We start from the raw sequence: 22509 nt of genomic DNA, 5'->3' as shown, positions 1-22509 counted from the left end.
ATCCGCATCGCGGACTTTTGCCCAACCGGGCGACGGTGGCGGGATTGAGGGGTCGGGAACTCTGCCTCGGCTTCAGGGAGTTCGTGGGAACCGGCACTGCTGCTGTACTCCCCGGAGGGGTTGATCTTCGCCCGCTTCAGCCAGCCAGCTTCAACACCCGAACTAAACTTGGCGGAAGACTGCACCACAAGATAGACCTCCCAATATTTGAAATCTCCGAAACCCAATTCACTGTCGGGGTACTGCTGGTGAGACAAAAGCTTCACATCATCGGCGGACATGCCGCTGGTTGTCGTGCGGAGGTTGTTTTGGTAGATGCCGGCAAATCGGTTGAGCTGCCTCCTCAGCCGCTCCCACTGTTTTCGGCATTGCTCTCCATCGTGAGGCTTCCCACCTGGCGATTTGAATTGGAGGTAGCTTCGGCTAATGCGCCACCACATTCTGTCGATATGCTGGTTAGCCCCGATGTAGGGATCCTTGACTACACTGATCCAGGTCTTCACTAGCGCGACGCACTCCTCTATGCTCCAGATGGTCCTCTTTCTCCTGCCGGATTCCTCCCCCTTCCCCTCGACCCCAGCCCCACCCTCGTTCCCTGCACGCGCAGACGAGGTAGTGGCCTTGCCCTTGCCCTTGCCCTTCCCTCTCTCTTGCCTCCACGTCCTCCATGCCGCCGATGGCATCTCAGTGAGAGAATCCCTAACCGGAGATAGCCAACTCCTCAAAAGAGAAAATCTCGATGCCGGTGAACTGAGTCTGCAGAGGAGTACTCTGGTGGGAATTACCCGACAATAGATCCATGTAGGGGTGATAGACATTGTCCCCAGGTGATTGGGGGACCTCATGCCTGCTCCCCCCGCAGCGGTAGGCATGCCCTGTATCATCCCGGGCATCTGGGGCATCATCCTGGGCATCGCGACACTCATCCCGGGCATTTGGGACATCATCCGACACCAAGGGGGTACATATTGTAGTACCCGGGCATCATCCCCGCTATTTGGGGTTGGGGCATAATCGGTGCCATTCCGGGGAATCACTATCGAAGTGCTCCATTTATCTTCAAAAGAAATGAAAGTAGAGAGAGAGAAACTCGTTAAACAAGTGGTGTGAATGAAATGAAGTTCAATGAGCCATATATATAGAGTTTTTTTTAAAAAAAATGAAAAATCGGGACATCCGCCGGGACGTCCGTCGTGTTACTGCAGTGACGGATGTCCCCGGAATGCCGCGGAACTCTAGTGTCCGCATCGCACGTCCGCGTCCGCCTCTCTGCTGCCTAATGGCGGACGTCGAACGGCCGCCGTTGTGGATGCTCTTATTAACTTTGGTGTTTTATATATAGTGTGGTCGGAAATTTGATACGTAAAAATTATATTGTCCCACTTTCTGTTTTAGATGATTGGACAATTATTCTTTGGCATAGTTAAGTTGATAGTAGTTTGAGCTTTATATGATTCTATTTTTGAGGTCAAGATTAAAAAATTAAACGGTAAATTAACTTTTTGAAAATATTATATAAAAATCTTTTAAATTATTTTATACTACTAAGTTACAATCCACGTATACACACATAAGTAGTTTGACCCATGAATTGCTAATTAAAAGAGAAACATCCAAATGATAAAATTAGGTTTAGTTATTAAATACTCAATCATCTGTCTGCGAATAGGAGTCGCGTTTTTTCATTTTAGTCCATCCGCAAATAGGAGTTTCGATTCTTTTTTACTATAAATGATAATAAAGTCTCACATTTCACAAACTCATTCCACTTACATTTCATTTAAAACTAATACATACAAATGAGACTCATATTCCACTAATTTTTTTCCACACACTTTTATTAACATTTTTTAAAACCCGTGCCGCCAAGAAATGAGACTCGTAATGGCGGATGAAGGGAGCTTATATCAATGGTTCCATCCATTCCAAGATATTTAGGGAACATTTAATAGGTCGAATTGATAAAATAGTTCAAATTAATCCACTTTATACTTTGATGGACTGATGAAATTGACAAAAAGATTAAATAATTTTTTATCTATATATCATGGAGTATCATCTAAAGTAAACATCCTTTAATTTAGTCCCTGCCAATCATGCAAAGTCTCAAATACAAACACTAGGCATGCAAATGAAGCAAATGAATGATATATACACATAAATAGAGAAATGAGGTTTGTATTAATATGAATTGTTTGCTTTCACTCCAATCCAATGAGGCTCCTTTACACGCACAACACAAGGCCCATGTAGGCATAGACGTTTCTAGTATTTGTACTTGTGTTTATGATTGACTAATCGAACAAATTTTTTTATCATTGCATAATAATGCAAATAGAATACGAAAAATAAGTGAGAAGAATGACTTTACAATGGAAGGGGAATGTGTTAAACAACGGCTGTTTTGTGTATGTATGTCATTTTAATTACCTTTGGTAATTAATTAATTGTTCTTTTCAGTCGTTCGTTTTTTTAATTTTTAATTTTTTGCAAACAATAACAATTATGAATGTAGAAAAAGGGCTGTGCATTTTAAATTGAGTTTAATTATTGGAATTATTTTTAATTCATTTGTCCATTGCATGTTGAGCGTTCACTGTGAATATTAAAATGTTTTTGTTATAATTATCATCATGTGGTTCTTGCCGCATAAGCAAGACAACCTTCCAATGATCAAGAATAAGCTAGTTTTTTTGTGGGATCAACATAAAAGTGAAGATGCTCTATACGTTTTTTCAGCGTCCACAAATTCATCTGCTTATAAGTTTTTATTTATCTAATTGTACTCCGTATTGTTTATTAGTAGGATTATCATTATGTTTTATCTACTCTTTTTTTGGCAAGTAGTGGAATATGTAGGGTTGGAAAAGTTATCCACCATATTTAGGCCGTTTTATAGAATGGAAAAATAATCTCGGTAAACCGGGATTCACTCCTTTGACCCGAAAAAAATTATGGAAAGTGGTTGAAATTAAACCTCCCAAAAGTAGTGGGTTTAGATTCACTCCTCGGGGCTTGTAGCTGGATAGGGGTTACATTTCCCTCAATACCCCTCCATTTGTCTATTTCGGAGAAGAAAATCTGAGAAAGAAGGGTTTTGAAAGTAGTGGGTTTATAAAGAAGCTGGAAGGAAGGCGATGCTGTCTAGATACTCTCCGACCAGCGGGTCAGGCTTGACGACACTCTTCTCCGACTAGCGGCTCGCCAGCGTGCCTCATTTCAGGTTACATACGCAATTTTTTTGCTTCGAAAAAACATATAGGTTGCACAATTGCGTACTATATTTGACCCGATTCCGGCAGTTGAAGGTCGATTTGCTAAATTTGATTGTATGTGTTGCCGATTACTTGTTGTATTGTGTCGGAAAATATGTAGATTTGACTGCATTGATGCTGAATGCTCAAACGTCATAGGTTCTTCCTAGAAATTCCTAAATACCCCAAAGTTGAAACTCTAATCACTATTTTCATTTTATGATTTAAATGTATTTCCCAAAAAATTATGTGAAAATTTACCCATATGGAATTGGTTTTATGTCTTATTTTTTGGATCTCTAGAATGCTATTATTGTGTCAATTGTTGTTCACATAAGCTAATCAAAGCTGGTATATTAAAATCAGATATTGTGTTGGGTCCATGGCTGATTCAGCTTCGACGAATGCGAATGTGATTCAGTTGGTAGAGGATGTTGTGCGTAACTACCGATTTGATACTATGTGTGTGATACTGATTGCACTTCGCCACCTTGCACGAACCCGACGCATGAATGAAAGACGAAGTAGAGCAACCACAGAGACTAGGGACCTACTCGAGATTAGTGGTAAGTATTCCCGCCTGTCACGCGAGTGACCCGGGTTCGATCCCCGGCAACGGCGCCATTTGAATGGAGGATTTTTGCACGTGTGTCGTGTGCACGTGTTCCTCCTTTCAACAAGATTTATAATTTTCCCACTAATGTAACAAATATTACGAAGTATAAACGGCAAGAGCGGGGTCGAACCACAGAGACTAGGGACCTACTCGAGATTGTTTCTACGACACAATCGAAAAAGTGATCGGCTGCTGCCACGCATTCATTAAGGGCTGAGTTTTAACTACTAGACCTGAGAATTTAAACCTAATTTATTCTATCTACTAGATCCAGAGAACTGAAGGTGCTTCAAATGTAATTGCAATCATGATTTGAAACTGAAAATTAACTTTAGATCATTCACCAAATTTCCTGGGTCAAGCAAATAAGTTTCTTAAAACAGCCAGACAGCAGAGCGTAAGAAAAGCAACAGAACAAATTTCCCTAAATAGCTACTGACAAGAAAGCTGCAACTAACAAACTAAAGCAGATCTGATTCTAACTACCAGCAAACTTCATCTTCTTCATGAATCCAACGGGAAATACAGAACAAAACAGAGCATTAAACATCATGAAAACAGAGCAATTTCAGATCTAAATTTAAACATGAAATTAAAGCCTAAACTAACTGATCTAAGCTACTGGGTCTAACAGATGCGAGATCGAACAGTAAACAGCCATAATCCTGCAGAATAGAAACAGAGAACTTTAGATCCACCAGCACAGATTCAGATCTACCACAATCCAACATCGAAAATGAAACGTAAACACGAAATTCAAGCTAGAACTGCCAGATCTACTCTCCCGGGTCAAGCAGAATGTGGAATAAACATAGATTAACCTTGCATCTCCTAAACTAACAGATCTCAGAAATCGAGCACGTGAATAACTAGATCTCCACCTCTAAACTACTAGAAATCATGTAAATATCATGGATCTAAACATCTAAGCCACCAATTGCGAAAAGCATCCAAGAAACATGAGTAAATAGCATCATCAACATGAAAATAAACACCAAAGCTTCATAAAACCAGAAATAGGTCGAGATCCAAAGGCGGAGTCGTCAATTCCTCCGATGAAACTCGAGATCTAACTACATCGTCTTAAAAGCGGTAAAGAAAGCAAGGATCCAACGTCGGAGTCGTCAATTCCACCGTCGAAACCATTGAACTAAGCTAAGAAAGCAGTGAACTATCTAAACTAAGCTAAGAAATCAGCAACTCAACTAAACTAAGCTAAGAGAGCAGTGACGTTAAGCGCCTATGAGAGTTTCCTACCTAAACTACGAGAATGGTAGCGTTAAGCGCTACCGAGAACTTCCTACCTAACTACCATAGCGTTAAGAGCCCCCTTCTTCATTCATGTTGATCCCTTTATATAGGGAGGCTTCAAGCTTGAATCCCTAGGGTATGCTCTTCATGATTTGACGTTTGTACCCTTAAAATATGATCTTTTAAATCTGCTCATTTCTTCACCTTTTCAGCTCCATTTTCCCCGCCCCGGGTAATTTGTGTGCGTTCATGGGTCCGGCAGATTTTTCACACACCTGCTCTCCTGATAATCTCCTTGACCTAGCGGATTTTTGACAATTTTTACTCATTTTCTGCTCATTTTGCATCTGCTTGGTCAATTTGCAGCATCTACTTGACCTAGCAAATTTCTGCACACTTAAGCTCAAATTTGCGCATTATCTCCCCAAAAAAACATGTAATATCACCAAAAACCAATGCATGAAACGAGCATTTTCAAACTGCTCACACTTAAACCATGCTTGTCCTCAAGCATAGCATCCTCAAGCATGAAAGACAAGAAAAAGAAATAAGGCAAGTTTCAATGCATGGTTATCAACTGGCCGACTCTAAAACGGGAAACAAAAGACTCCTAGACCTAGACGCAAAAAGGACTTGGACAAAGAAAACATACACGAACACAAATATAAAGACAAAACACATTAACGCATAAAATGGTATTTTTTCTAGCAGCCATCCCCATAAGTTAAGGTCAATCCAAGCATCTACAGCCTCAGATTATTCCCCCTCCCTTCTTCTATCTAGTCAAGCTGTCAGTTCGTCAAGATAGCCTTAAATTTTACCTCCTGTTGGATTCACTCAATCACTCATTCCTCACCAGGGATGTTAGGATAATTCACTCTTTAGTCATTGCCACACCATTGATGCTTCGGGTTATGAGAGTTTCTCCTTCCTACAGCTTTTTCCTTTCTTCCCCGGGTCAGGTTATTATTCCTTCCTGCCCTTAGATTTTTTTCCCTGGACTTCGTCCAGCTTATACCTCCGAATTTTAAATTATTTTCCCCCTATTTTCTCCTTTTGACTCTTCTCCCTACACATCCAGTGGCGGCCCTCTTTTGTATATGTTAGCTCAAAGTGTTTAGGCTCATAATTCACTTATATAGTGGGGCTTCACAGTTAGTTTAAATTAAGGCTTTTCTATCATTCTTACTTCATCCAACTGACTTTGATTTATTAAGAGAAAAGGATTCACAAATTGGCATGCATTCTCTCTTCAATTACTCTCCCTAAGGAGCATTTGCTATTTATTATACCAGTTATGCATACACAAACACAGAACCTAAAAAAAACTACAGACTCTTAGACCTAACAGATTATATACATGCTTGACACTAACTGCACTAACTGCTCCCCCCCTCCCACTTCATTCATGCTTGTCCCCAAGCAATCCCAATGAGGTGGAAAACATGGCAGTTAGTGGTGACAACAAAACAGAGATCACAGACACAAAGAAAACACAAACTTCTCACACTTAGACCAAGAATTGGACTAAGTGGGAGAAGACACAAACATCAACTAACAGAACATATGTACACAACAATTTTCTCACACTTAGGCCAAGTAATGGGCTAAGTGGGAGAAGATATACACAGAAAACACAAATAACACATGCTATATTAACAAAAACTTCTCACACTTAGACCAAGAATTAGGCTAAGTGGGAGAAGGCACACAAAACATACATATATACAGACACAACGAAGCATGCACGATAACAGAAATACAACATGCATAGCAGACATCTTAAAAAAACAAAAACTGAAAAATAAAAATTACTTGGTCATTCGGGGTGGTTCAATTTTGCTTCTGGCTCCTTTTGGAGTCAGCCTTCCTGGGGGTGCTGGTGGTGCTTGCCTTCTTGGTCCTCCTGCTGGTCATGGGGGTTGCATCTTCTTGGGATTCCTTGCTCTCTTGTTGGTACATCAACATCGACAGTTCTGGAGTTTGTAGAGCAGATATGGCCACCCCCTGTTGGGCGAAATCCTCTGTTTCCCCTGTTTCTAACTTGCCATTCTGCTGGGTCAGGTAGTCGTCTTCCTTATTTCCTGAATTGGGAGCATCATCATTGGAATTCCTTGGAGGTCTCTTGTACTCTCTTCCTGACCTACGAAACTAAAACTTGAAATTCTTAAGCAAACTGGTCAAGTGGATGTAAGATCCAAATGATTTTTTTTTCATTTATAAACTTCTTTCCCAGATTTACTTAGAAGTTCGAAAATATTTTTAGGATTAAATTTTTTTTCTTTATTTGGATTTTAATAAGAAATTTCAGAAAAAAAACATATTCACACTATGTACAACTTTTGCTAAAGTATTCTTGGGAGTATACTGGTTCAGTCCAAAAATTTTCAAATTCCTTCCTATCTACCTGACCCAGCAGATTCCCGAAGAGTACTTAGCAAATTGACCCGCTAGGCAATAAAAAGGTGGATGTGTAGTGGAGTTTCTTCCATTACGCGTAACTCCAAATTATCCCTAAATTTTTATTTTATTTTTTTTGAAAATAAATTTTTTTTAAACAAACTTAATTAGAAAAAGGAATTAAAAAAAACTAAAAATCTTTTTGCAATTTTCTAATTTTTTTTTAATTTTTAAATTTTTTTGGATTTTTTCTTAGAAAACTATTTACAAGAATTAAAAGTCGACTAAAAGTATTTACAAAATGAGATTCTAAAGTATCCAAGGATCATATATGCAACCATTAATCATAAAATTGAAAGAACAAGAAAACTCCCTGGCCCCATAGGCATTCTTTCAGCCACATGTAATCAGAGAGCTTTCCTTCTCCACTTCAGCCTTTATTTTTTCAACCTTGGAAAACACCTTGGATAAGAAGTCATGCCTGGACAAAAGAAAACGATAAAAAATAAAAATTAAAGAAAGCCGAAAGCTATTTACAGTGTCATAGAAACAAAATCAAGTAGATAACGCCATAGTCCCCGGCAACGACGCCATTTGAAGGGAGGATTTTTGCACATGTGTCGTGTGCACGTGTTCCTCCTTTCAACAAGATTTATAATTTTCCCACTAATGCAATAAATATTACGAAGTATAAGCGGCAAGAGCGGGGTCGAACCACAGAGACTAGGGACCTACTCGAGATTGTTTCTACGACACAATCGGAAAAGTGATCGGCTGCTGCCACGCATTCATTAAGGGCTGAGTTTTAACTACTAGACCTGGGAATTTAAACCTTATCTATTATATCTACTGGATCCAGAGAACTGAAGGTGCTTCAAATGTAATTGCAATCATGATTTGAAACTGAAAATCAACTTTAGATCATTCACCAAATTTCTTGGGTCAAGCAAATAAAGTTCCTAAAACAGCCAGACAACAGAGCGTAAGAAAAGTAACAGAACAGATTTCCCTAAACAGCTACTGACAAGAAAGCTGCAACTAACAAACTAAAGCAGATCTGATTCTAACTACCAGCAAACTTCATCTTCTTCATGAATCCAACGGGAAATACAGAACAAAACAGAGCATTAAACACCATGAAAACAGAGCAATCTCAGATCTAAATTTAAACATGAAATTAAAGCCTAAACTAACAGATCTAAGCTACTGGGTCTAGCAGATGCGAGATCGAACAGTAAACAACCATAATCATGCAGAATAGAAACAGAGAACTTCAGATCCACCAGCACAGATTCAGATCTACCACAATCCAACATCGAAAATGAAATGTAAACACGAAATTCAAGCTAGAACTGCCAGATCTACTCTCCTGGGTCAAGCAGAAAGCGGAATAAACATAGATTAATCTTGCATCACCTAAACTAACAGATCTCAGAAATCGAGCACGTGAATAACTAGATCTCCACATCTAAACTACTGGAAATCATATAAACATCATGGATCTAAACATCCAAGCCACCAATTGCGAAAAGCATCCAAGAAACATGAGTAAATAGCATCATCAACATGAAAATAAACACCAAAGCTTCATAAAACTAGAAATAGGTCGAGATCCAAAGGCGGAGCCGTCAATTCCTTCGATGAAACTCGAGATCTAACTACATCGTCTCAAAAGAGGTAAAGAAAGCAAGGATCCAACGTCAGAGTCGTCAATTTCATCGTCGAAACCATTGAACTAAGCTAAGAAAGCAGTGAACTATCTAAACTAAGCTAAGAAATCAGCAACTCAACTAAACTAAGCTAAGAGAGCAGTGGCGTTAAGCGCCTATGAGAGTTTCCTACCTAAACTACGAGAATGGTAGCGTTAAGCGCTACCGAGAACTTCCTACCTAACTACCATAGCGTTAAGAGCCCCCTTCTTCATTCATGTTGATCCCTTTATATAGGGAGGCTTCAAGCTCGAATCCCTAGGGTATGCTCTTCATGATTTGACGTTTGTACCCTTAAAATATGATCTTTTTAATCTGCTCATTTCTTCACATTTTCTGCTCCATTTTCCCCGTCCCGTGTAATTTGTGTGCGTTCCTGGGTCCGACATATTTTTCACACACCTGCTCTCCTGATTTTTACTCTTTTTCTGCTCATTTTGCATCTGCTTGGTCAATTTGCAGCATCTACTTGACCCAGCAAATATCTGCACACTTAAGCTCAAATTTGCGCATTATCTCTCCAAAAAAATATGTAAAATCACCAAAAACCAATGTATGAAATGAGCCTTATCAGTATGTGATGGTGGAAGAACAAGTCGTGATGTTCTTGAGTTTTTTTACCACATCTTAAGAAGATTCGGGTTGTTAAGTTTAATTTTTTGAGATCAGGCTTTACAGTTTCCCACTATGTACATGCTGTCTTGCGAGCCGTGCTCAAGCTTCATGCATCTTTCATGGTTACACCCGAACCCGTGCCTGATGACTGTGATGATAACAGGTGGAAGTGGTTCAAGGTACGAAACCTTGTGTTCTCTTTTGTGCAATACTTAATCTTAGATTTCTTTACAAATTTGTATGTCTAACCTCCATCATATATTATCCAATTGTAGGGGTGCCTTGGGCCAATTGACGGGACATACATCAACGTACATGTGCCAAATGCCGATAAGCATAAGTATCGATCTAGGAAGGGTCAAATTTGTACCAATACATTGGCCGTGTGTGATAGACGACTGAGGTTTACTTATGTCTTGGCTGGGTGGGAGGGCTCGGCTGCTGATGCTAGGATTTTGCTTAACGCCATCACTCGACCAAACGACTTCAAAGTACCTAAAGATAATTTTTAAAAAATAACTTAAATCATGCACACCTAATTTTCTAGTAAAGATCTGACTTTTTTATTACATAAGATAGCATTGAATGAGGATGTGATTTCAGGCAACTACTACTTATGCGACAATGGCTACGCTAATTGCGATGGTTTCCTAGCTTCATATAAAAGTGCTCGCTACCATCTCAAAGAGTGGGGTCCAGCCACAGAAGCACCACAAACTTCACGTGAAATCTTTAATATGCAGCATACAAGAGCACGAAATGTCATTGAACGAGCTTTCGCTGTATTGAAGATGTGTTGGGGCATTCTACGAACTGCCTCATATTATCATGTGAAGATTCAGACATGGTTGATCATAACTTGCTTTCTACTCCACAACTATATAAGATCAGAGATGCCTACTGATCCAATCGAAATGACTGAGAATGATGAGTTCACTGATAATAAGGAGGCAAAGGATGATGGTGACCTCGGGGAATTTGTTAATAGGGTGGAGCCTTCCCCAGCATGGAATGATATGCGCGTTCTACCTTGATAATCTGATCCCATTGTTCTTCATCACAATCGATTTTGTAGTCGTTATGAACATTAAATCCAACCCCACTCCTGGCTAGGACTAGTGAAAGAGCTCCATATGCTTTCTTCCAAATGTGGATCTTGGATTGGAGATGTGGATTAGCTTTCAAATCGCTCCAAGGGAACTCTTGACGCAATGAATCTTCTAACTTATGAAGGTAACCGGATCTAAAACCATTGTCGGACTTCCAGCCTATCGCGACCAGTTTCTTCAGTGTGGCGAGTAGAAATGCCTCCTCTCGGTCAGTCCAACCGCGGCGTGCCTCATTTTTTACACCGTCAACACAAGCTATAACAAGGATGCACAAGGTAAATGGTACACAACATCGCCCAGCGTGCCTCATTTTTTACACAGAACATACATAGATGTGAAGATAATATACTCACCTTGGTTTCTGAAACCCGCTTGGCTCCCCCCGTTCGTGCGCATTGAATTTTCCATCACAAATGAACTGAAAATTACACAATCTATGCAGCTTGCAGCGTGAATCGAAAAAGAAACCACTCCATAAAAACTAGACTATGAATCAAAAATGAATAAATTCGAATATATTAAACTAAAAATAAACCAAAATTCTTCAACAAGATGCTATCATAAAGAACAATACTTAAAACTAACATGATTAGCAAAAAATAAAATTGAAAAAAAAACTGACCTTTGCCGTCTTGGGTGTTTCTCAAGGATGCCAAGAGTCAGTAGGCGGGAATTGTGAATGGTTAGCTGGTGAATTTTGGTGCTAAATAGGGTTTCATCTCATTGAGGACAATTTAGGAATAACAGTATTTTAGCTAGGACAGATTGGTCATTACATAATGAATCCACATAGGGGATTACATGTATAAAACGCGTGTTAGACTAAACTAGTCCATTAACCCTTTCTATAAAACACGTGGTATGATTGGAAGCTAACATATGTAATCCACATTTATAATCCATATTATAATCCACGCCACACAAATCCAAACCACTCCATAAAACGCGTCCTTATTAAGTTTTAACTAGGATTCTTCTGTCACGATATTGCCATTTTGAAATTTTGATTTTATATTTAATGGCGGAGGTAGAATATTATCTTTGGAAAAGCAAGAATATATAAAGGGAAATTTTAATTTGATTTTTGTATATCCAATGGTGGAGCAAGATAACAAAAATCTTGAGAAGTGGAGGTGGGGTATTCAGTGAATAGATTAAGACAAATAAGTGTTAATTAAAATTAGGAGTACTACTCTAGAGTAGAATGTAGAATGTGAGTGAGCCTTAGACATAAAAATATTTATGCAATGCTCTACACTGAGTAGAATGTAGAGATAATAACTTTAGATTATCATATACCGTGTTTCTAGTTTATAAAAATGTAAACTTGCAGTTGGCATTCTTGTACAGTGAAATAGAAATGAATACATCCATATATATATATATATATATATTTATAATTGAAGCTTCCATTATGAATTGATCGAAATATTATTAGGCTTGGGAATCGCTGCGGAAGAGGTACACAAACAAGTGATTAAAGAAATTGGGCGAAAGCAAATTGGGAGTGGATTATTCATTTTCGGGGACATGTGGCGGCCATCCTTCAAACGGGGATATGAACATGAACATGCACATGAATTGATTACGACGTCATTGCACCCAAGTCTTTAAATCAATCTCAAGCTTCTCACTTTTCTTATCCTCTTTTCAGTTGATCGTGCCACACCATGCCGAGGACTTCCATCAACGGAAAAGTAAATCTGGCGGTGGATTTGGGCGACCCATTTCTCAATCACGTTGTTGATGGTTTCTTCAAGATTGGGACTGTAAGAAAATACTACTACCATTTTCTCTTATCATCCTTTTTATCATACTACTAGGAGTATTTCATTTGGGGGTTTCACACTTTCAGGTAGCAGTTGGGAAAGTGGCTGTAGAGGAAACATACCATGTCGTTGCTCGAGCTTCTTTTTTACTAGTACATTACAAAGTTTGATGTTCTTTATATATACATTTCCTCTTTTAATTGGATCCTAAATGCTTTTATTTCTCACTTATGCTGCTACTTGCAAATTGCAGGAAGCGTCTCAAAAAAAAACTTTGAACATTCGGCGAGAAACTCATCCCATTTATTGAGATGCTAACATTTTTGTCCTGCATATATAAAACTCTTGATTAGTTAAATAAGTGAATACAAATTGTCACTTGCAGAAGAAGCATATGCATAAAGTAACGCCTTTGAAGCATTTTTTGGATGTTTCTTCAAGAGTCTAATGCTCTATACATCTAAAATTTGGAAAAACCCAAAGTACCTAATCAGTTGCACTAATGCCTCTTCATTCCTTCTAAAGTTAGCTAGTTCTACATTCTCACCAATTTTCTTTTCAGTTTGTATCTTGAAGTAGTTTGTGGCATCACCATGTATTGTGAACCTTTTATGGTTCTATGCTAGGATACAAGAATCTGAGACCATTTAACTGTACATATGTGTGCTTTGGTGACATGATCTTTGCTTAAATTTAAGACCACAAAAAGGGGGGTAATACAACATCAAAAGCATAGATGATTTTCCCATGGTTTTGTACTTTATTCCTGCACTCGATGCTTGTTCTGTTAACTACAACCACTGTGAGTGATGATCAACCTAATTTCTGGCTCTACAGCTGAAGAAAATGTGTAAAGAAGATGCATACTGGGGTGAGTTGACACTTGTATTCCTGATTCATGTGGATTACTAAGAAACACAACTGTTTTCCAAAGAATTAAAATAACTTCTTTTGGATATCCCAACTTCAGGCACAGTTGCTGGACTTTATGTTGGACTGGAGTACGGGGTGGAGAGGCTCCGAGGAACCAGAGACTGGGTAACTTCCCCGCCAACATTATATACTAATATGCTATCATTTTGGATAATTGTGGAAAGGGATTTAAACTCTCAATACCCATTTATGTTATAAATATTTATGTGGATCAATGTATGTTGTCGGTTGATCATTTGCTACATCTCTCATATTTTTTTGAGAGGGCTCTTGTTTCATCTAGGTTGATGAAATATGTTGTTGATGCAGAAATATGCGATGGTTGGCGGTGCGTTGACCGGTGCACTTGTATCAGCAGTGGGAAACAACAACAGGGACAAGATTGTGTTGGATGCTATAACTGGAGGTGCTGTTGCCACTGCTGCAGAGTTCATCAGCTATCTCACATGAAATATTTCTACAAATTCTGTTTTCCCTTTGCTCATTTCCTTAATAAATTCTCACATCTGTTATTTGACTCTCTTTAATAACAAGTGATGGTGTGGAAACCCTGTATTGGTCGCATGGCGATCTTTTCCTTAGTTTTCGTGCATATTGGCCTAATTAGAAAATGAAATATCAGTTCAGAACAGCAGCAGGTAGCATTTAGGGTTTAGCGTTTAGTGTTTGCAATTATGACTATGACTGGAACTGCTCTATGGCCTGATCAGGCTACAGGGCTCAACATCCAGCCTACAACCTCGCAAAACCATCCTTCTAAGCAGATTAGGCTCATAAATTTTCGCCTTGACATGCGGCTTAATCAGTGTATTTTACGCGAAAGCTATACCTAGTGTGGTTTGCATTCTTCAATTCTTTAAACACGTCTCTGCATTCTCAACATCGCCATCTTATCTTCCGTCAAAACCCCCATTATGATTGTGTAGTTTCCAGCCACAGAGTTGATCTTCTAATCTTTTCGCTTACCACGAACTCTGCACCTATTCAAGAGTTTGAGCTTCCTGCAACATCCCTGCCACTGGCGGATCTCGGGCCGTTCGGAGAGCCTAAACTTTCCCTTGAATCGAGGCGAAAATAGCATATCCGCCCCATTCGTAGAGTGTAGAAATGTATTTGTTTTCAATAAATGCATACAAAATGTAGTAGTCTAATGGTTTGGTCATTGGGTTTTTAACTAAGAGGCTTCATTCTTTACTTTTTTATTTACTAATTCATATTTCTTCTTATTATCAAAATAATACCTTTAAATACTTTGTGAATTCTAAACTTTTACTAATTTGCATATATTATGTTGTTATATTTATTCTTTAGTTAAAATCATTTTTAATCTTGTGTTAATGTTTTTTTTTCCTAAAGTACTTATAATTTGTGAACCATGCATCTTATTCTCTATGTAATAAATAAACATTTTAAATATTTTTGAAATCTAAATATTTACTACTCTATTCAATGTTGCAAATAGCGGGCTATAGCGCCGATATAGCGCCGCTATAGCTGCTGAAGCAAGCCACCGCGAAGATATCCTCTATATTGGATATACGGGCGCTAAAATCGCTAAAGCGAGCTATAGCGCCGCTAATGTACGATAGCGTAGCGGTGTCGATAGCTGCGCTATGCTTTTTTTTGTTGCAACAGGCCAAACGTCAAGCCGGATTTAAAAATTGGCCCAAAAGTAGCCCACTACGTGCATGTAACCCTATTTCTTTTGGTTCCCTACTCCCGTATCTCTTTGACTGATCGTATACGGCGGCGGCGGCGGCAACGATTACGACGACGGCGACTGCGGCAGCGACCGGTTGGCTACGAACGGCTTGGCCCGTGCCATCGACGCTAGATCCTGCACTAGGACGACGGCGGCGAACACTGCAGTGCCTCGACGAACGTCCGACGATCACGGCAGCGGTAGCAAATGGCTGACGAACATCAATCTCAGAGTGCGCCAGGCACCCAAATGTCCCAAAGCCAAGGCAAGTTTCATTCGCATCTCTATCTGCCTCTAGTAATTGGAATTCTGTAGAAGAGTTGAAGTAAATTAAATAGCTAATTCAAGTAGTGTCAACTGTAGGCTTTTCAAGCTCCGGGTCAACAGCTCAAAGAGTTGCACAAGCAAATGATTCAACCGACCCAGCATGGAAGTATTGCACAATGCCAGATGTGACAAAAAAGAATTCTCTGAAGTGTAACTTTTGTGGTAAACTTTGCCATGGTGGTATAACTAGGATCAAGTACCACCTTGGAAATGTTCCTAAGTCTAATGTTGCAAAGTGCACTCTTGTTCCATCTGATGTTAAGGAGGAAATGCTTCAATTACTTGGCCAAAAAACTACTGTCAAGCAAAGGAAGGCTAAAGAGAAAGAGGAAGATAGAGCTGTTGTGGATTTGAGCCATTCAGAGGGAGAAGGAAGTGATGACGGTAGAAATTCTGTTGTTGCACTGAAGAGAGTGAGAGGCGGATCGTCTGGTGGACCTATAGAGAAATATTGTAAACTAACTCCGGAAGATGTTGTAGCTGCAAAGAAGGGCAAAGGGCTTGCTGACAAGGTGCAATCCAAAATATCAACCGAGAAAAGAGAAGAGAAGAGGGATAGAGCCTGTGAGTACATATGCCAATTTTTTTATGAAGCAAGTATTCCACATAACGCAGTAACACTACCAAGCTTTGACCTTATGCTTGAGGCAGTTGGAGACTTTGGTAGAAACTTGAGAGGGCCTTCTAGATATGAGATGAGTGGGAAATTCTTACAGAAAAGAAAGAAGAAGGTGATTGAGTCATTCAAGGCACACCGGCAATCTTGGGAGCTTAATGGATGTACTGTCATGACAGATGCTTGGACAGACAAAAGAGGTAGAGGGGTGATGAATTTGGTTGTTCATAGTCCATATGGTGTCTGCTTTCTTGATTCTGTGGATTGTTCGGCCGTTAGGAAAGATGGCAAGTACATCTTTGAGTTGGTTGATAAGTGCATAGAAGATATAGGGGAGTAGAATGTAGTTCAAGTGGTGACTGACAATGCAAGGGTAAATGAAGCTGCAACTAGTTTATTGAAAGCAAAGCGTCCATCCATTTTTTGGAATGGTTGTTCTGCCCACTTAATTGATCTCATGCTAGAAGATATTGGCAAGCTACCTGCAGTTGACCAATCAATTAGCAAAGCAAAGAGTTTGACTGTATTTCTGTATGCACATACAAGAGTTTTGGATCTGATGAGAAAAATTCTTTCAAAGGACTTGGTTAGGTCTGGCATTACTAGGTTTGCTACAGCCTATTTAAACTTGAAGAGCTTGCTGGACAACAAAAAACAATTGATGAAGCTATTCAGATCCGATGAGATGAATGACATGGGGTATCAAAAGAATGTGAAGGGCAAGGAAGCCAACAAAGTTGTTAAGTCTGAAACTTTTTGGAAAGGAGTTGATAATGCTGTTAATTTCTTTGAGCCATTGGCTAATGTGCTGAGGACAATGGACAGTGACATTCCAGCAATGGGTTTTTTGTATGGTTGTTTATTGGAAGCAAAAAATGAGATATCTGAGAGGTTTGGCAATGACCAGAGCAAATTTCAAGAAGTGTTTAGTATAATTGACAAAAGATGGGACAATAAGCTCAAGACTCCTTTGCATAGGGCTGGTTACTACTTAAATCCACATTATTACTATCCAAACAAGTTACAAATTGAGCTAGATGGTTCATTCAGAGAAGGTGTAATAACCTGCATTACAAAAATGATTGACAATGCAGATATTCAAGACCAAGTCATTCTTGAGCTTGCGAAGTATCAGGATGGAGATGGTTCATTTGGCAAGGAAATTGCCAAGAGGCAATATAAAAATAAAAGTTTTGACCCAGGTTAGAAAAGTTCCATTTCTAATTTTCTAAACATGTTTTTTATTGTCCCAATGTATCTAAATTTTCCTCTCATGTGTCTTGTTGTTTTCTAATGTAGCTAAATGGTGGATGAATCATGGAACTACTTCGCCTAACCAAAGGAAATTGGCTGCAAAAATTCTTGGTTTGACATGCAGCTCCTCAGCCTGTGAAAGAAATTGGAGTGCATTTGAGCAGGTAAGCATAGTTCTTGATAGGTAAACTTACAGAAATAGTTTCTTCCTGCATTGTTATTTCTTAATCAGTTAATTTATACTTTTTATAGGTCCACACAAAGAAACGCAATAAGCTCTTGCATGACAGAATGAAGGACCTTGTCTTCGTGAAATTCAACTCCAAACTGAGGCAAAAGAGAGAGAACAATACTAGAGACCCAATTGTTGTAGAAGACGAAGACGATGATGGCAATGAATGGATCACAGGCATTATACCAAATGAAGAAGGAGAACAAGAGCAAGTAATCGATCTTACAGATGTTGTACCTGGATCCTCATCACAAGGAATGCCAGATCAACGCAAAAGGAAGAGAGGCCCAGACAATAGGAAGAAAAAGAAATTCTTTCCTGTTCTTGATGATGAAGAGGCATCTGCTACTTCCTCCTCTGAAGATGAAGATGATAACGACACCATTGTACCATCCCCATCTGCTTCTAATTCTTCGAGTGATGATGATTTGTAGTAAGAGGACGAGAGAAGAGAACTGAAGACGAACTGAAGGCAACACGAGTGAACTAGCAGAGCATTGTTGGCTTGTTATACTATTTTTAATTTTTATTTTGCATTGGCTGCTATCATAGTTTATTAGTTAATGGCTCTGAACTAATGTATGTGAACTAATGTGTGAAATTACTCATGTTTTGGCTAAATTTTGCTTTTTTTTTTGTAAAACGCTATTAGCAATAGCTGCCGCTATAGCTGCACTATAGCCGCTATAGCTTTTTCGGGAGGACTCCGCTAAAATTGATAGCCCGCTATTTGCAACATTGCTCTATTTATACCACTATTGTGTATAATATTTACGATGATTTTGAATTTATATAATATTTACAATAATTTTATACTTTTAGATGGATTATACATATTTGCAAGCTAATGCATGTTTATATTTTATTAACGCAGTTAGTGTTACTTAAATATTAATATAATATAATATTATTTTATTATTAAAAATAATATTAAATTAAATATTTAATATTTAAAATATTAAATTCCGCTCCCGCCATTTCCGGGGTTTAGATCCGCCACTGATCCCTGCTCTTGAGCATCTAAGTGCAAGATGCCGTTATCCATGTCTATATGCTGCCCGTGGATTTTGTGACCTATCTCTGCTAGGTCGACTTCAAATCCTTCTTCATTCCAGCTCTGTCGTAAAGCAGCTCGTTTTGGAACTCGGTAGGATTCGAGTGACGAGGGCCTCGCGTTGTGCCACTCCATGACACTTAATGCATGGTGTATTCTAATCTTGCCTTTAATTCTGGCTTGAAAGGCCTCTCCCTTATCACCCATATTCCATCACCAGTTACAATATAAAAAATGTGTTAGCTGTTAATGGGGTAAATGACGTTGTATTGTTACAATACGAAACGTAGATAATAATTTTACTGTTATACAGCTATTTAATCTTGTTGCAAGAAATTATGGTACACATTGTCCGGTTGTGATTCGTGGAATATAAATAAATTTCTGCAACTTTGATATTTTATCTAAAATATTAAAAGGGGAAACTCAAGGCTTAATATGGTTGTTTTTCGTTTTCTTGTGTTGTTAAACAACCAAGGGTTTGCTGACCCTTTCTATATGACGGTAGATTCAAAGCATAATTACAACATAGGCATACCCTTGGCAAAAAAAATAAAAGAGTAGTACAAAACTAATTTAAATTCGAGAATTGTAATGTATTGAGTTCTTTCAAATATTAAAATTGACTTTCATTTCAAACGTAATTGTAATTTCTTCATACCAACTCCACAACCACTAATATTCTTACATATATCACTATTCTAGAGCTCTCTATCTCTTTATACTCTTTTTGTCCCTATACTCCTACATGAGATGAGATGATATTATTGTCTCATTTGATCAATCTACCGCTACATTTAACCAGATCCAAACAAATGTATCCGAAATTTCAGTGCCCCCCAAACATAAAATAAATTAAAGTTGTCAAATCACAGATTGTCATTCAAACCATTTGATGATAATGTTAATTAAGTGTCAAATATGTCAACGGGTTTGGTTGGATGTAATATTGATCTACTTACACCATAAATTATGTATTGTCATGTAAGTAATTGAAAATTACATATTCCGTATAAAACTATTTGGCCGGCGTGTGTAAGAAGATATTGATATTGTTGATATTGCTAATTCTAAACTGTTTCTTAATCTAGAGACGTAATTAACTTGAAATAATAAATTCATTTGGGTTTCGTGTGAGCAGGAGCTACGTTTATATACATACTATATATAAGAGTAAGAGCTGCAGAAATAAATCTCATCCATTCCAAATACAAACGAAAGCTGATAATTAATAGTCTCTATTTCTTGAAAAAAATGACTTGCGGCGCCAGCTGCACGTAAGTTATTCCCTATAAATTGAATTAATATATAGTAGTTGTTTAGCAAAATAGTATTAATCTTGATTGATTTGTGGCAGATGTGGGACTTGCCCAGATTTGGAGAAGAGCACTACTACTGTTACAGTCATTGAGGGATCTGAGAAAAGCTCGGGCAGTGAAGGAGGGAACGGATGCAGGTGCGGATCGAGCTGCTCATGTGATCCGTGCAGGTGTTAAGCAATCAAGATGTGGTGATTGTGTGTTATGAAGAGTAAAGTGATGTAGAAGAATAAAAGAGCTACTATTGTCTATTAATTATATTCACCTCAAGCAATTAATTAAGGAGATGTTATGTTATGCTCTATGCTTGTTGGTTGCACGCTCTTATTATATGCGTTTTCATGTACTATGTTGTTACTCAAAAAGTTCTATGGATTGATTATATAAAATTATTTGTTATGTGTGTGATACATTATTGACGATTTTTGCTTACTATTGTTTGATCTTATATAAGGCCGACAACTAGTAGAATCAGACAATATACATATTAAACGAAAAATTAAAATTCAGGTCTGAACATATTACAATCATAATTGTTCAGAAACTAATTCAATTTTCCTTATAAAAATTTCATAGCTTAACAATATTTTTCTTAAATTCATATAAAAATAAAATTCTGTTTACAAAATTAACAAATTTCTAAAAATAATTATTTTTACACTAACTTTTAATATTAATCATTAATCAGAATAACAAAATATAGAAATGAATTAACTATATAGAAAAGAAAATGAAAAAACGGCGAGAAATCTGTAATTTTAGTTGGTGACCAAAAATAGACTATTTTTCGTTAAAAATTAATAGAGTATTTAATAAAATATAAATTACAGTTTAAAACTTTTAAAATATCACTATGAAAATTTCAAATTGATAAGGACGGGCCCACCCACCCCACCCCCACCCCGCATGATTACAAAATTAAACATAAAAATTTGATCTAATTAAAATATTAAATGTTTTGGTAATTAAGATCATCATACAAATCACAATCAATTCTCTTGCACACGATGGCTTTGATTGAGAAATATTTTAAGAAAAGTCTGTCATTTTTTTAATCGTTCAACCAGAAAAGTAGGGTGACATGCATTTATATTTTGTCATTATTGGGATCGATAAATTAAATATTACTGAGAAAAACGAAAAGTATTTATTTTTATCTCTTTTTTTGTATATTAAGTTGAGATAATTCCGAAAACTGAAATCATGAAATTATAATTTCAGTTATGAATACTTGTAATGGACGCGCGAGAAGTTAATATAATTTCGTATTTAAATAATAATTATATATTTTTTATCTCTTTTGTGCCAGAGATCAGGGTGTGATGATAATCTCTTATTTCCCCTTTCTTTACTTTTTTATTAAAATTGATATATTTACTCGTTATAAATAATACTCCTATGATCTATCTGTGGTTAATGACATAGTAATTTAATTTATTCACGTGATGTCGAAATAACCCCCAGCAATTTGTATGATTTTATTTACCAAATAATAAGATAATCGGTGAATGAAACTTTTATTTGATATATAATTTGCCTCTTAATAAATGATAAGTTCTTTAGTTACTTCAGTAGTAATTATTTAATATCCTCTGGCCCATTGAATATGACCAACTTTTTTTATATGTTCCAATTAAGATGACCATTCTCTCTACTTTATTCTATCTCTCTTACTTCACTCTCTCCACTCCACATACAAAATAAAGTTGTATAAATTTCCGTGCTACCCAAGGAAAGGGTCATCTTCCTTGAGACAGAGGGAGTACTTATACTGTAGTACTTTGTAGTAAGTATACCTTTTTCCAAAAATAATATTTTTGGATTCAATTAACTACAATGTCATTTCCGTGATAACTACAAACAATTACTACTACTAGTTATATGATCTATAAACATTATACAAATAACAACTTTCAAATTCAAATAACCACAAAAATGTAACCACATTCCAAATACTATTAAGTAGTGCAAAATACTTCCTCAAGTCTCTTAAATTTTTTAGGATTGATACAATTTTTTATGTAAAATTGATAAAATAAGAGTGATAAAAAAAATATATCAGTGTTAATGGATAGTATAACTCACATTATTAGAAATAATATATTGTAAAAATATTTAAAAAGTGGATGTGGAGTAATTTTGTAGTGCATTCAAAATTAGGTAAAAAGAGACTTATTCATACTAAGTTAAATTCAGAAATGAACTGTCAATCGAACCGAAATCCAATATGAATAGAACAAGTCTATCTCATAATAAAGAAAATTAAGCTATTTTCATCATCATCATCATCATCATCATCATCGTCATAATGAATTTCATTGGGGATAGAGATATCAAATTTGAGTAGGT

At 37.5% G+C, this 22509-nt stretch overlaps 2 protein-coding genes, 1 long non-coding RNA gene and 1 pseudogene across 3 annotated transcripts; all 4 read left to right on the top strand.

The window, feature by feature from the left end:
- Positions 1 to 9781: 9781 nt before the first annotated feature.
- Positions 9782 to 10879, top strand: LOC121810360 (putative nuclease HARBI1). The gene is made up of 4 exons (XM_042211151.1): positions 9782 to 9803; positions 9900 to 10024; positions 10121 to 10336; positions 10421 to 10879. The coding sequence occupies exons 1-4, from the start codon at positions 9782 to 9784 to the stop codon at positions 10877 to 10879; spliced, it is 822 nt and encodes a 273-aa protein (XP_042067085.1).
- A 1606-nt stretch (positions 10880 to 12485) lies between these two features.
- LOC121811178 lies at positions 12486 to 18395 on the top strand (annotated as a pseudogene).
- Positions 12625 to 14106, top strand: LOC121810359 (outer envelope pore protein 16, chloroplastic-like). Its single transcript, XM_042211150.1, has 4 exons — positions 12625 to 12723; positions 13561 to 13594; positions 13694 to 13761; positions 13966 to 14106. The coding sequence occupies exons 1-4, from the start codon at positions 12625 to 12627 to the stop codon at positions 14104 to 14106; spliced, it is 342 nt and encodes a 113-aa protein (XP_042067084.1).
- Positions 18396 to 19985: 1590 nt separating the features above from the next.
- On the top strand, positions 19986 to 20570 carry LOC121741126. The gene is made up of 2 exons (XR_006037787.1): positions 19986 to 20118; positions 20199 to 20570. It is a non-coding gene; the product is annotated as an uncharacterized LOC121741126 (long non-coding RNA).
- The last annotated feature ends 1939 nt before the right edge of the window (positions 20571 to 22509 follow it).

Source organism: Salvia splendens, chromosome 7 (genome assembly GCF_004379255.2).
Source record: "Salvia splendens isolate huo1 chromosome 7, SspV2, whole genome shotgun sequence".
NCBI lineage: Eukaryota > Viridiplantae > Streptophyta > Magnoliopsida > Lamiales > Lamiaceae > Salvia > Salvia splendens.
The sequence above is the reverse complement of the archived record's forward strand: the minus strand, read 5'-3'. Positions and strand labels throughout refer to the sequence as shown.

Coding starts and splice junctions, on each gene's coding strand:
- LOC121810359 (XM_042211150.1), top strand. CDS start 12,625: ATGCCGAGGACTTCCATCAACGGAAAAGTAAATCTGGCGGTGGATTTG. Junction 12,724..13,560: donor GTTTCTTCAAGATTGGGACT/GTAAGAAAATAC, acceptor CTGGCTCTACAG/CTGAAGAAAATGTGTAAAGA. Junction 13,762..13,965: donor TCCGAGGAACCAGAGACTGG/GTAACTTCCCCG, acceptor TTGTTGATGCAG/AAATATGCGATGGTTGGCGG.
- LOC121810360 (XM_042211151.1), top strand. CDS start 9,782: ATGTATGAAATGAGCCTTATCA. Junction 9,804..9,899: donor GTATGAAATGAGCCTTATCA/GTATGTGATGGT, acceptor TTTTGAGATCAG/GCTTTACAGTTTCCCACTAT. Junction 10,025..10,120: donor ACAGGTGGAAGTGGTTCAAG/GTACGAAACCTT, acceptor ATCCAATTGTAG/GGGTGCCTTGGGCCAATTGA.